Source organism: Pleurodeles waltl, chromosome 2_2 (genome assembly GCF_031143425.1).
Source record: "Pleurodeles waltl isolate 20211129_DDA chromosome 2_2, aPleWal1.hap1.20221129, whole genome shotgun sequence".
Classification (NCBI taxonomy): domain Eukaryota; kingdom Metazoa; phylum Chordata; class Amphibia; order Caudata; family Salamandridae; genus Pleurodeles; species Pleurodeles waltl.
The window spans coordinates 54013905-54026770 of NC_090439.1; the positions used below are offsets into that span (position 1 = coordinate 54013905).

General features: G+C 47.1%; 1 protein-coding gene across 2 annotated transcripts; it reads right to left on the reverse strand.

The window, feature by feature from the left end:
* Positions 1–3014: 3014 nt before the first annotated feature.
* LOC138280068 (uncharacterized) lies at positions 3015–6650 on the reverse strand. 2 transcript variants are annotated; one of them, XR_011200878.1, is made up of 3 exons: positions 5434–6650; positions 3889–3991; positions 3015–3362 (listed from the first exon to the last, which is right to left on the reverse strand). XR_011200878.1 is itself a non-coding variant. In XM_069219451.1 (2 exons), exons 1-2 carry the CDS (start codon positions 5028–5030, stop codon positions 3251–3253), a joined length of 1254 nt encoding a protein of 417 aa, XP_069075552.1. In that variant the 5' UTR covers positions 5031–5416; the 3' UTR covers positions 3015–3250. The 2 variants fall into 2 exon arrangements, 1 of the variants encoding a protein (XP_069075552.1); XM_069219451.1 differs by lacking the exon at positions 5434–6650 and having other exon boundaries at positions 3889–5416.
* Between the last annotated feature and the right edge of the window lie 6216 nt (positions 6651–12866).

Genomic DNA, 12866 nt, shown 5'->3' on the forward strand with positions numbered 1-12866 from the left:
CGAATGAATGCCCTCCAGGTATGCATTACTCCGGTGCACCTCCCTTTCTACACCCTGGATGGCATTCAAAAGGGTAGACTGCCCAACAATGATGGTCCTCAGGAGGTCCATGACGTCCTCACTGAGGGCAGCAGGGGTGACAGGGGCAGGGCCTGAGGTGCCTTGGGCGAAGGAGATGCCCCCCTTCCTGGGTGAGCGGGCACGGGGCAAACGCTGAGGGGCTGCTGGGAGGGCGGTGCTGGTGCGCTGGGTGGCGGCTGTACCTGTTGTTGCGGGGGGCACGGATGTTGCCGCCACCACAAGGGAGCTCCCTTCAGAGGACGACTCGCTGCCACTGACATCAGCACGAGTCCCCGCTGTGGAGCTCCCCTCGCCCTCCGTCCCACTGGTGACCTCAGAGTCCGTTGCATGGCCCTCCAGGGCCAGGTGGGATGCAGCTCCCTCGTGCTCCGATGCCACTTCTCCTCCGCCTGATGATGCTAATGCACACATGAACAGGAAGACCACAAAAAAGGGGGGGGAGAAAGAAAGACATGTTGAGTGCATGGATTACCGCTACCGTTGGCGGAGAGGACAGACACAGAAGCACCCTGCACTACGCTGCGCACTTGGGGTCCACTACTCAATCAGTGGGACATGGCCTACAAGCCTATGGACGACAACTGCACACATAGATGACACAGGGCCATGAATAGCTGTACTTGGCACCCTACAGAGGTGGGGGGCGGGGGCACAGGGCCATGCCTTACGGAGGGGCCTAGCCTACAGAAATCGCCCTGGCCTAGAGATACCCACAGCCCACCTCCCCCACCCAGACACCTCCACTGCGTGCAAAGTCACCAGAATGAGAGTGTACTCACCCTCTTGTGTCTGCTGTGATGTCCTCACGCGCCCATCCAAATCGGGGTAGGCCACCGCCAGGATCCGGGACATCAGGGGGGTCAATTGACGACTGGCTCCCCTCCTACGTTGGGAGGCCATCCCCAGCAGAGCCTCCGCCGTCTTCCTGCTCCCGCGTCAGATGTCCTCCCACCTCTTCCGGCAGTGGGTGCCCCGTCTGTTGTGGACCCCCAGGGTCCGGACGTCCTTGGCGATGGCACGCCAAATAGCGATTTTCTGGTGGGCGCTGACCTATGTGACATGTACAGGGGGAGAAAAAAAATCATTAGCTTCTGCATGCTTGATGTGAGTGGCCCCCCATCCCCACCTTTGCCATGTGGCCAATGCTCTCATCTGTCGTCTGATGCATGCCTCAATCGCTCCCCTCCCCACCATCTTTCATCCACCTGACTCAACCCAGGCATTGCCCACAAAGCATGGTCCCAGTGTACTTACCTGTTGGTCTGGAGGACCGTAGAGTAGCACATTGTAGTGCTTTCCTCTTATTTTAGTTTCTAAGCACTAACATAACACAACAGAAATGCACTTCTGAGGTCAAAGAAGACTTTTATTGTTATTTTATTCTTCCCCAACCACAATGTTTATGAATGAATGACGAATTAGTAGCTTTCAAGTCCGCGTTAATCAAACAAAATATATCAGTTTGCAATATACACAGCAGGTTATATTTATAAGATATTGAATGCAAAGCAAAACAAATACTTCACCGTGTAGGAACTATTTACAGCTACATCTTTCTAAGGTCTGCAAGCTGAGACCCCTGTCAGCCGCGAGAAAGAGTGTCATCTACCCACACGGGATGCTGGCAACTGGCGCCAAGCTCCAGCACGAGGTCCGGCAGATTCGAATCTGACTCTCTGCAGCCTGTTACATTCGTTACAAAGGTGTGCCCCCTCCTCTCAGACCTGGGAAACTGAGCAAGCCTTTTGGAGACTGGCCAGGTGTCCAAGACTACTCCTGTTCCCAAGCTCAAGGGAAGAGAAACAACGCCCATGTACTCTCTCTTATCAGGTCTAGTCTACTGTGAGAGCAAAACATCTTGGTTCTCTGGTGCAAAAACACAGCTTGGAAAAATACAGAACTATTCTCAACTGCAATGTCTAACTCCACGTTAAAGGCAATGGGCAGCTAACCTAAATATCAAATGCAATGTCATGTTAAAGGCAATAGGCAGCTAACCTAAATATCAAATGCAATGTCTAGTGTCATGTCAAAGCCAATAGGCATCTAAGCTGAATACAAAATGCAATGTCTTATATCATGTCAAAGCCCATAGGCAGCTGAGCTGAATATAAAATGCAATGTATAATATCATGTCAAAGCCAATAGGCAGCGGAGCTGAATACAAAGTGTAATGTATAATATCATGTCAAAGCCAATAGGCAGCGGAGCTGAATATCATGTCAAAGCCAATAGGCAGTTAAGCTGAATACAAAGTGTAATATATGATATCATGTCAAAGCCCATAGGCAGAATATCTAATAGCATGTCAAAGTCAATAGGCAGCTAAATTGAATACATCATGTCAAAGTCAATAGGCAGCGGAGCTGAATACAAAATGTAATATATGATATCATGTCAAAGCCAATAGGCAGAATATCTAATAGCATGTCAAAGTCAATAGGCAGCTAAATTGAATACATCATGTCAAAGTCAATAGGCATGCAATGTCAAAGCCAATAGGCGGCTAGACTGGATACAGCATGTCAAAGCCAATAGGCAGAATACAGAATGTAATGACTAATGCAATGTCAAAGCCCATAGACGGCTAAACTGAATACAGAAAGTAATGGCTAATGCCATGTCAAAGCCAATAGGCGGCTCAACTGAACAAAACATACCATGTGCTACTGGTGAACATTGAGCAACTAATATGCGCAGTGGTGAAACACAAAGTCATTGGTCAAAACAAAACTCCATCAAATAGCAGGACATTCCGCCCTTTGACCAATGAATTTTTGTTTCACATATCTCATATTTCAAACAAACACAAAAAAAAAACATTATCAGCAAATCAAATTTCAATGATCAAAGCAATCCCTGTAAAGCAATAGAAGTGAATTAACACATTGATCTCATAACCTTTCACATCAGATACATCTACATTGAAAAGACTGGGCAATTTTTTTTTTTTTTTTTTTCTGAATGAGTCTCTAATTCAACAGTGTTAGCAATTTGATGTGGCATGAGTTCTGCTCATGTAAAGGTGCACGGTCCACCTGAAAGGTTTTCTGGAAGGTAAGCAAAAGTCAGAGTTCCATACGAGAGGGAAAAAAAAAAAACACAGCAAACAAGTTGAACTTGAACTGAAGGCGCAGTTTGCGCAAAATGGATCCATGGTGCTGGCACTTTACTCAGCCAGGTTCAGGTTGGGGATTCGGTCCCTTCCCCGACCCCACACGCACACACCGGAAGGGGGACCACACAGCGCACTCAGGGACAGTGGCGAAACGTGGTAGGATCTGCAAAAGAAACAAGTATGACTTTTCTTGCAAATAACATTTTTCATTTAAACTGCACCCTTCCTCTTTCTTTCCCTGTTTTATAATCAGCAGGACGTTTTTGGGGCCCTTTGTTATATTCTCTGCAGGTTCTGGAGGGTCACTTGGGGCGTCAGCCCACACATCAGCACTGAGGTTTTTATCTGCTGCGCCACAGCTCCCCTTTTCTTGCACTGTCAGAAGGGCTGGGGCAGACTCCTTCTTTACCAAACCTCCATTCACTGCATTTTTGCCAAGTTGGGCCATTCTGTCTCCAATTTGTATGAATGAATCAGATTCTTTTCTAGGTATCAGCATAATTTCGATTTTTCCTTGGTAATTTGCAGCAATCACTCTCCCTAAAACCTGATCAATTTGCCATTTCTGTTCTGGTAACTTTCCTCTCCCCAACTGCTCTGTGACTGCTTGCATGACAGATTGCTTTTGTGCGTGCTGCACAGTTTTTATCAAATCTAGGGGAATGGGCATCTCTCTCATCTCTGCCCACCTGTAAGTGGCTTTTTCACATTTCTGGTGCACCCACATAGCCATCCCCACTAAGGCAGAATTCTGGGTGAACACTTCTCTCTCTGCATTTTTCTCATTAACATCTGCAAGGTAATTGAACCAGTTAGGTACAAGCCATGTGGCTAAAACATTATCAAAGAACCAAAAATCAGCGTAAAAATGACACATCTCACGTAGGTCTTGCTTTAAAATCTGACACACATTATACAACGCTGTTCCTTCTACTGTGCCAGAAAGCAACATTTCAGTCAATGAATCATTAGTAAAACAAACATGCTTTTTATCTTCAGTAGACACGAATTCAAATGGTGCACACAATTTCATTGATAATTCTTTTATCTGTGGTACTCTAGCCCTGTCTTGCAAGTACCAGATCCATTGTATGATTCTAGCTAGGGGCACTATTTTCTTTCCTTGTTCTTGATTTAAATATACATAAGTATTTCCTTCTTGCACTGCGCAGAAACCTAAAGTCTGCATTATTTCATTTGCCAAATCACAAGCGCGCAGCTGCATATTATTTTTCACAGTGACCATGTACAAAAGTGTTAGGATTTCTCTCAAATGAGGGCTATTCTTTTTCCAAAAATCAAACAAACTAATGAAACTCGGGGTGTCTTGCTCTAAAATCCTTCGTTTTACTTGTGCATTTTGCAACGGTAACTTGTAAATCACATTCTCGTCCGTGTTATCAGTTAAGGAATGCATTTTGGCTGCCAAAAACCTTGGCTCACACGGAAACTCAGTGCAGCTCGGAGCTGTCTTAACCCCCTCATTATTGGAATGGGACAAGAAAGATTCTTCATTTTTATAACTTTCAGCATTATTTTGAATTATCGTATCCTGGCTAATTTGCTCACGTAAATTCCTATTTTCATGTTCCAACTTCCTACATTTCTCCTGCATTTCTCTGTAAGCAGATAAAGGTATCCAGACCTTTCTGTCATCATTACTTCCAAAACACACGTTTTCTACATATATACAACAGGAATTATTTCTCAAAACATTATCAGGCCTTTTAGCTACACATGCATTTTCTTCTGTAATTCCCCAAACAGAAAACAATTCACAGTTTTTCTTAGCACCATCAGGCAGTTCATCAACACATGTATTCTCCGACATGGTCTGCCGTGCTACTGTGATTCTCCAAACAGAAAACAATTTCTGTAATTCTCCAAACAACAAAAAACAATTACACTTTTAAAGTGTGCACTTAGAAATCTACTAACTCGTCAAACCCCTTCTTAATCACCTCTTAATGACCGGCCCCACTTCTGGTACCAATTGTAGTGCTTTCCTCTTATTTTAGTTTCTAAGCACTAACATAACACAACAGAAATGCACTTCTGAGGTCAAAGAAGACTTTTATTGTTATTTTATTCTTCCCCAACCACAATGTTTATGAATGAATGACGAATTAGTAGCTTTCAAGTCCGCGTTAATCAAACAAAATATATCAGTTTGCAATATACACAGCAGGTTATATTTATAAGATATTGAATGCAAAGCAAAACAAATACTTCACCGTGTAGGAACTATTTACAGCTACATCTTTCTAAGGTCTGCAAGCTGAGACCCCTGTCAGCCGCGAGAAAGAGTGTCATCTACCCACACGGGATGCTGGCAACTGGCGCCAAGCTCCAGCACGAGGTCCGGCAGATTCGAATCTGACTCTCTGCAGCCTGTTACATTCGTTACAAAGGTGTGCCCCCTCCTCTCAGACCTGGGAAACTGAGCAAGCCTTTTGGAGACTGGCCAGGTGTCCAAGACTACTCCTGTTCCCAAGCTCAAGGGAAGAGAAACAACGCCCATGTACTCTCTCTTATCAGGTCTAGTCTACTGTGAGAGCAAAACATCTTGGTTCTCTGGTGCAAAAACACAGCTTGGAAAAATACAGAACTATTCTCAACTGCAATGTCTAACTCCACGTTAAAGGCAATGGGCAGCTAACCTAAATATCAAATGCAATGTCATGTTAAAGGCAATAGGCAGCTAACCTAAATATCAAATGCAATGTCTAGTGTCATGTCAAAGCCAATAGGCATCTAAGCTGAATACAAAATGCAATGTCTTATATCATGTCAAAGCCCATAGGCAGCTGAGCTGAATATAAAATGCAATGTATAATATCATGTCAAAGCCAATAGGCAGCGGAGCTGAATACAAAGTGTAATGTATAATATCATGTCAAAGCCAATAGGCAGCGGAGCTGAATATCATGTCAAAGCCAATAGGCAGTTAAGCTGAATACAAAGTGTAATATATGATATCATGTCAAAGCCCATAGGCAGAATATCTAATAGCATGTCAAAGTCAATAGGCAGCTAAATTGAATACATCATGTCAAAGTCAATAGGCAGCGGAGCTGAATACAAAATGTAATATATGATATCATGTCAAAGCCAATAGGCAGAATATCTAATAGCATGTCAAAGTCAATAGGCAGCTAAATTGAATACATCATGTCAAAGTCAATAGGCATGCAATGTCAAAGCCAATAGGCGGCTAGACTGGATACAGCATGTCAAAGCCAATAGGCAGAATACAGAATGTAATGACTAATGCAATGTCAAAGCCCATAGACGGCTAAACTGAATACAGAAAGTAATGGCTAATGCCATGTCAAAGCCAATAGGCGGCTCAACTGAACAAAACATACCATGTGCTACTGGTGAACATTGAGCAACTAATATGCGCAGTGGTGAAACACAAAGTCATTGGTCAAAACAAAACTCCATCAAATAGCAGGACACACATACTGGTGGAGGACCCCATCCACGAGTTTCTCCAATTCTTCAGAAGTGAAGGCAGGGGCCCTTTCCCCAGTCGCAGCAGCCATTGTCTCTTCCAGACCGAGGTCACAGAAGCACTTGCAGTGTAGGTCCTCTCCTGTGGAAGATCAGGTATCGAGTGATTAAGTAGATAGAAAATGGCGGTCACGCCCGCGGCGGTGCGTACCGCGGCGGTGCGAACCGCGACCGCCGGCGCACATCGTCATTGGCTCGTGAAACCCATAGGGTTCTATTTTAACCAATGCGGCTTTGTGCCGCGGTCTTCGACCGCCTACCGCCACGGTGTGCCACGCCAGCGCATTGACCTCACATCCCATTGTCACACTTCACAGGTCAGGCAGCCGCCATTTCAAGGGCCCACATGGCTTAATTTCTACTGCGTCACACATACCTAGGCCTTTCCTCAACACTCATACAAACCATTCAATGCATAGTGAATCGTGTTGTGTGCAAGCTGTGGGAACGTACCTGTGGGTTGATTGACTGTGCTCGCTGTTGTCCTTCCTAGGCACCGTCCGCTGGGCAATGCGAGGAGATGGAGGAATCTTCCCGTGTACAGACCGCTGGTGGACCTGTCGACAATGGAGGAAAGACATGTCATACTGAAATACAGGCTTGACCGAGCCACTATTCATGAACTGTGTGCCCAGCTGGAGGCAGACCTGATGTCACCCATCCGCCAACCCACAGGGATCCCCCCTCTAGTGCAGGTGCTGTCAGTACTCCATTTCTTAGCAAGTGGGTCATTTCAAACAACGGTGGCCATATCATCAGGGATGTCTCAACCTATGTTTTCCAAGGTGTTGTCCAGAGTGTTGTGTGCCCTGCTGAAACACATAAGGAGCTACATCATTTTCCTTGAGGTGGGGGATTTGCCTACAGTGAAGGGTGATGTCTATGCCCTTGGACATATCCCCAACATCATAGGTGCCATTGATGGGACACATGTGGCTTTGGTACCCCCCAGCAGGAGTGAACAGGTGTACAGGAACAGGAAAAGTTATCATTCAATGAATGTACAGATGGTCTGTTTGGCAGACCAGTACATCTCCCATGTTAATGCCAAGTTCCCTGGCTCAGTGCATGATGCCTACATCCTGCGGAATAGCAGCATCCCGTATGTGATGGGTCAACTCCAGAGGCACCGGGTGTGGCTATTAGGGGACTCTGGTTACCCCAACCTGTCCTGGCTACTGACCCCAGTGAGGAATCCCAGAACCGGGGCAGAGGAACGCTACAATGAGGCCCATGGCGGACTAGGAGGGTGATAGAATGCACCTTTGGCCTCCTGAAGGCCAGGTTCAGGTGCCTCCATATGACAGGTGGATCCCTAATGTACTCACCAAAGAAGGTGTGCCAGATCATCGTGGCCTGCTGTATGCTTCACAACCTGGCTTTGCGCCGCCAGGTGCCTTTTCTGCAGGAGGATGGTCCAGATGGTGGTGTTGTAGCAGCTGTGGAGCCTGTGGAGAGTGAAGAGGAAGCCGGAGAGGACGACATAGACAACAGGAACACAGTAATAGAGCAATATTTTCAGTGACACACAGGTAAGAGTACACACCGGCATATTACATTTACTTAAAGACTCCTACCTCTCTACTGTCTGACTTTTTCCCCCAGTGTATGGTAACTGTGTTGTGACTTTCCCTTCTGTTTTCAGAGCTTTGGGCCCCACTGCGTGACATCTGCTTTGTTTCCCCATGGACTACAGCTGTGTGACAGCGGTTTGTTGGCATCACAATGTGAATAACAATTTTGGCACTGTCATGTCTAATACATTTGTTAAAATCACAGACAGACTCCAGATTGTTTATGTGCAATAAGTGTTTATTCAAGTGCTCTAATTTGGATGGGTGGTTGCAAATCGGTGAGGGGTGATGGTGGAGGATTGTCCATGGCAGAGTCCAGACTATCAGGTTCACAGGTGCATTGTCCAAATGCCTGTGCGAAGTGGAGCAGGGGCAGTTTAAGGTTGGACAGGGTGACAATGTGGGACAGTGGGATGACAATCAGGGTGGTATCCTTTGCTGGCGGGGGTCTTGAAATGTTACTCTGTCTTCTTCCTGGATCTCAGGGCCCGCTTGCGGGGTGGTTCTCCTTCTGCAGGGGGTGGGGTTCTGGTGGCCTGTTGGTCTTCTGTCGGGGCCTCCTCTCCACTAGCGCGGGCGGAGGTGGTAGCCAGTTCTTGGTCCATGCTAGTGTCAGGGGCCCTTTGAGGTGCCACAGTGGTCCGCAATGTGGAGATTACCTCATTCAGGGCCACTACGATGGTACCCATGGCGGTACTGATGTTTCTCAGTTCCTCCCTGAACCCCATATACTGTTGTTCCTCCAGAAGCTGGATTTCCTGAAACCTGCCCAGGACCGTCGCCATTGTCTCCTGGGAGCGGTGGTATGCTCCCATGATGGAGGAGAGGGCCTCGTGGAGAGTTGGTTCCCTTGGCCTGTCCCTCCCTGTCGCACAGCTGCCCTCCCAGTTCCCCTGTTTCCTTGGGCCTCTGTCCCCTGGACCGTGTGCCCACTACCACTGCCCCCAGGTCCCTGTTGTTGTTGGGGTGGTGGGTTAGCCTGGGTTCCCTGTAGTGGTGGACACACCGCTGATTGACGTGTCCTGGGGACAGAGGTATGGGCCCGCTGGGTGGGTGTTGTGCTGGTGTTCCCAGAGGGGGGAAGGTCTGCTGTGGCCGGTGTCTGTCTGAGGGGAACCGACTGTCCCGAGGTCCCCGATGGACCGGGCTGGTCATCTAGATCCAGGGAGACAGAGCTGCTGTCATCACTGTGGGCCTCTTCTGGGGGTGGAGGGGACATTTGTGGACCCTCCTGCGCGGTGACCTGGCGTTCGGGTCCTGCAGGGGTATAAAAGTATGGTTATTGCTTCTGTGTGTGCCAATGGCGTGCAATGGGTGGGTGCCCGTGTACCCCAGTGCTGGCATTCCTTTGTGGGGGCTGTTGTGACGTTATTTTGGGGGGGGGTGATGGGTATGTGCATTGGGCATGCCTTGGTGATGGGTGTCCATGCTTTGGGGCCGACTCCTGCGAGGCCCTCAGGATGCAGGATGTTCAAGACTTGCTCCTCCCATGTTGTAAAATCTGGGGGAGGAGGTGGGGGTCCGCCGCCAGTCCGCTGTACCACGATGTTGTGCCTTGATACCATGGAACGCACCTTCCCCCGTAGGTCGTTCCACCGCTTCCTGATGTCATCCCGATTTCTTGGGTGCTGTCCCACAGCGTTGACCCTGTCGACTATTCTGCTCCATAGCTCCATCTTCCTGGCAATGGTGGTGTGCTGCACCTGTGTCCCGAACAGCTGGGGCTCTACTCGTACGATTTCCTCCACCATGACCCTGAGTTCAGCATCTGAGAACCTGGGGTGTCTTTGAGGTGCCATGGGGTGGTGTGGATGATGTGTGGGGTGGAGTGTGTTGTGATAGGTGGGGTGCTATTTAGTGGTGTGTTGTGTGAGGTGCGTGGAAGTTCTGTGGGTATTGGTATTGTGTGCCTGTGGATGCTTGGTAGTTGACTGTGGTGTCTCTCTCTCGCCTTCTCTCAGAATTTCGGGTCGTAGGGGTTTGTAGGTGATGTGGGTGTGTGTTTTATATTGTATTGGGTGTGTGGGAGTGGTGTGTGTATGTGTATCAGGTGTGTGTATTTCGAATAGTCCAATGTGGTTGTGTTTTGTACGAGTATGTGTATTTCGACCGCGGCGGTGTGTACCGCCAATAGAATACCGCGGTTGAAAGACCGCCGCGTGGATTCGTGGGTCGTAATGACATGGGCGTATTTCTGTTGGCGTGACGGTGGAGGTTTGGTCATCGGCAGTTTATCGCTGACCTTTGGTGTGGCGGACTTTTGTGGATGTCGGCATTTTGGCGGTTTGCCTGTTGTGGGTCAGAATGACCGTGGCGGTTTACCGCGGCGGTGTTAAGGCGGTCTTCTGTCTGGCGGTAAGCGCCTTTTACCGCCGAGGTTGGAATGACCGCCAAAGTCTGCTTTCTGACAGCAGAAGCTGTCAAACATATTCCACTGTCAGAAAGTAGAGTTTTCCTCTGTTTCCCTGCACTCAAATTTGTATGCAGGGAAACAGATGACAACTTTGCTCTCTCAAGCAAGAAACTACTTATAGTAGCTCTCTGCTTGTGGGAGCAATTCCGGCTCTCACAGGATGGGGAGCCAGCTAGGACCACGTAGTCCGGTCACTCTCTCTCTCTTTCATCCCATAATGGGATGGAAGAGCGAGCGAGAGAGAGTCATTGCAGTGGTCTCTACATGCAATGACTTCTAAAAAAATAAACACATCAAAGTTAGAAGTCATCTGTGGCATAATGGTTAAGGTCACAAACCATCACACTAATCATTGAGGGTTATAGTTCAGGTGAGTCATTTCCCAGCTGTAATAGATTTCATACTTCAAATGTTTAAGGTTCATAATAGAAGGTGATCTTACTATTTGTAATTGGCAAATATATTTTTCTTTTCAATGTGACCAGAACTATCTCATTCTAAATATATTGCTCACCAAAGCAAAAAAAATCTCTATCCTTCTCCCTCTCCCTCTTTCTCTCAATTTCTCTTTTTAAAATCCTTCTATACTCACACACCCACTCAGACCCTTACGCACCCAGTCAGAAACTCACTCACCCACTCACAGACCCACACTCACACTCAGTGACAAACCCACTGCAACCCTCACACCCCCTCTCATAGACCCACACAGACAGTGATGCATCCACTAAGACACTGATGTGCCTACCTTCACATTAAGACAGACACTCTCACAGCGACTCTCACCCCCAGATATACCCTCTCACAGCAATTCTCACAACAAGAGAGACAAGCCACGGCCAACTCCCACTGCACACAACAAAAGGGCCATGCGCTCATGGGGTCTATTAGGGGGGTTGGCCGCAGGTTTGGCTGCACTGATGTATAATAATGAAAATTACTTTAAGTTAAAGAAAAACATGGAAAATTGCTGAAAAAAACAAAGGTTACAGGGACATCATAGTTAGGGAATAGAACTAGAAATAAACATAGAAATTCACTTAAAAAAACGAAGGTCGCAGGGATGTTATAGTAAGGCTCATATTTTAAACATACAAAAACATGGAAATGCACTGGTTACAGTCAGAGTTATCTCAAGTAACTATAACCCATTCCCTAAGGTAACTATAATTCACACCCTCGCCACGCACTGCTAATTACCTCACAAATAACAGCACTCATAAGATCTTTGATAGCATCATTGCTAATATCAATGTAACATTTGCACTAACAATTTTGACGAAAAAACTGCATGGCAGAGCGCAAGTTATATTTACCTTTCAGGGTTAGAGTGATGCATAAATTGTTTTTAAAAAAAGAGAGAACTCTGGATAGTTCCCAAGTTTAGGTGGAGAGCAGCTCCAGTAAGAAGCATATTACAACACCAGTAACACACTAGGGGCCAGATGTAGTAAGCCTTTTGCGCCTCGCAAATGGCGAAAAACGCCGTTTGCGAGGCGCAAACGGCCTTACCCGATGCAGAGTCACATTTTGCGAGTCGGTACCTACTCTGAAAAAAACAAAACTAAATGGTTTCGGTATTTTTTCTTTTTGCAGCTTGTTTTCCTTTAAGGAAAACGGGCTGCAAAAAGAAAAGAAAAAAACTGCTTTATTTAAAAGCAGTCACAGACATGGTGGTCTGCTGTCTCCAGCAGGCCACCATCCCTGTGAGTGCCTAGACTCGCTATGGGGTCGCAAACTGCGACTCACCTCATAAATATTCATGAGGTGGGTCTTTGCGACCCCATAGCGAGTCGCAGAAGGTGTCTGAGACACCTTTCTGCATTTCATATTGCGAGTTGCAATTTGCGAGTCGCTATGACTCGTAAATTGCAAGTCGCAATATGAAACCTACCTATATCTGGCCCTACATTTGCTCAGCTAAAATGTTTTTCTACCAAAGTTTTTAAGCATAGGATTAGCGCAGTGCCATCCACACTGAGATCGAAAGGGACAAAGGCGGTCATTCCAACCTCGGCGGTAAAAGGCGCTTACCGCCAGACAGAAGACCGCCATAACACCGCCGCGGTCGCGGTAAACCGCCACAGTCATTCTGACCCACAACAAGCAAACCGCCAAAATACCGACATCCACAAAAGTCCGCCACACCAAAGGTCAGCGATAA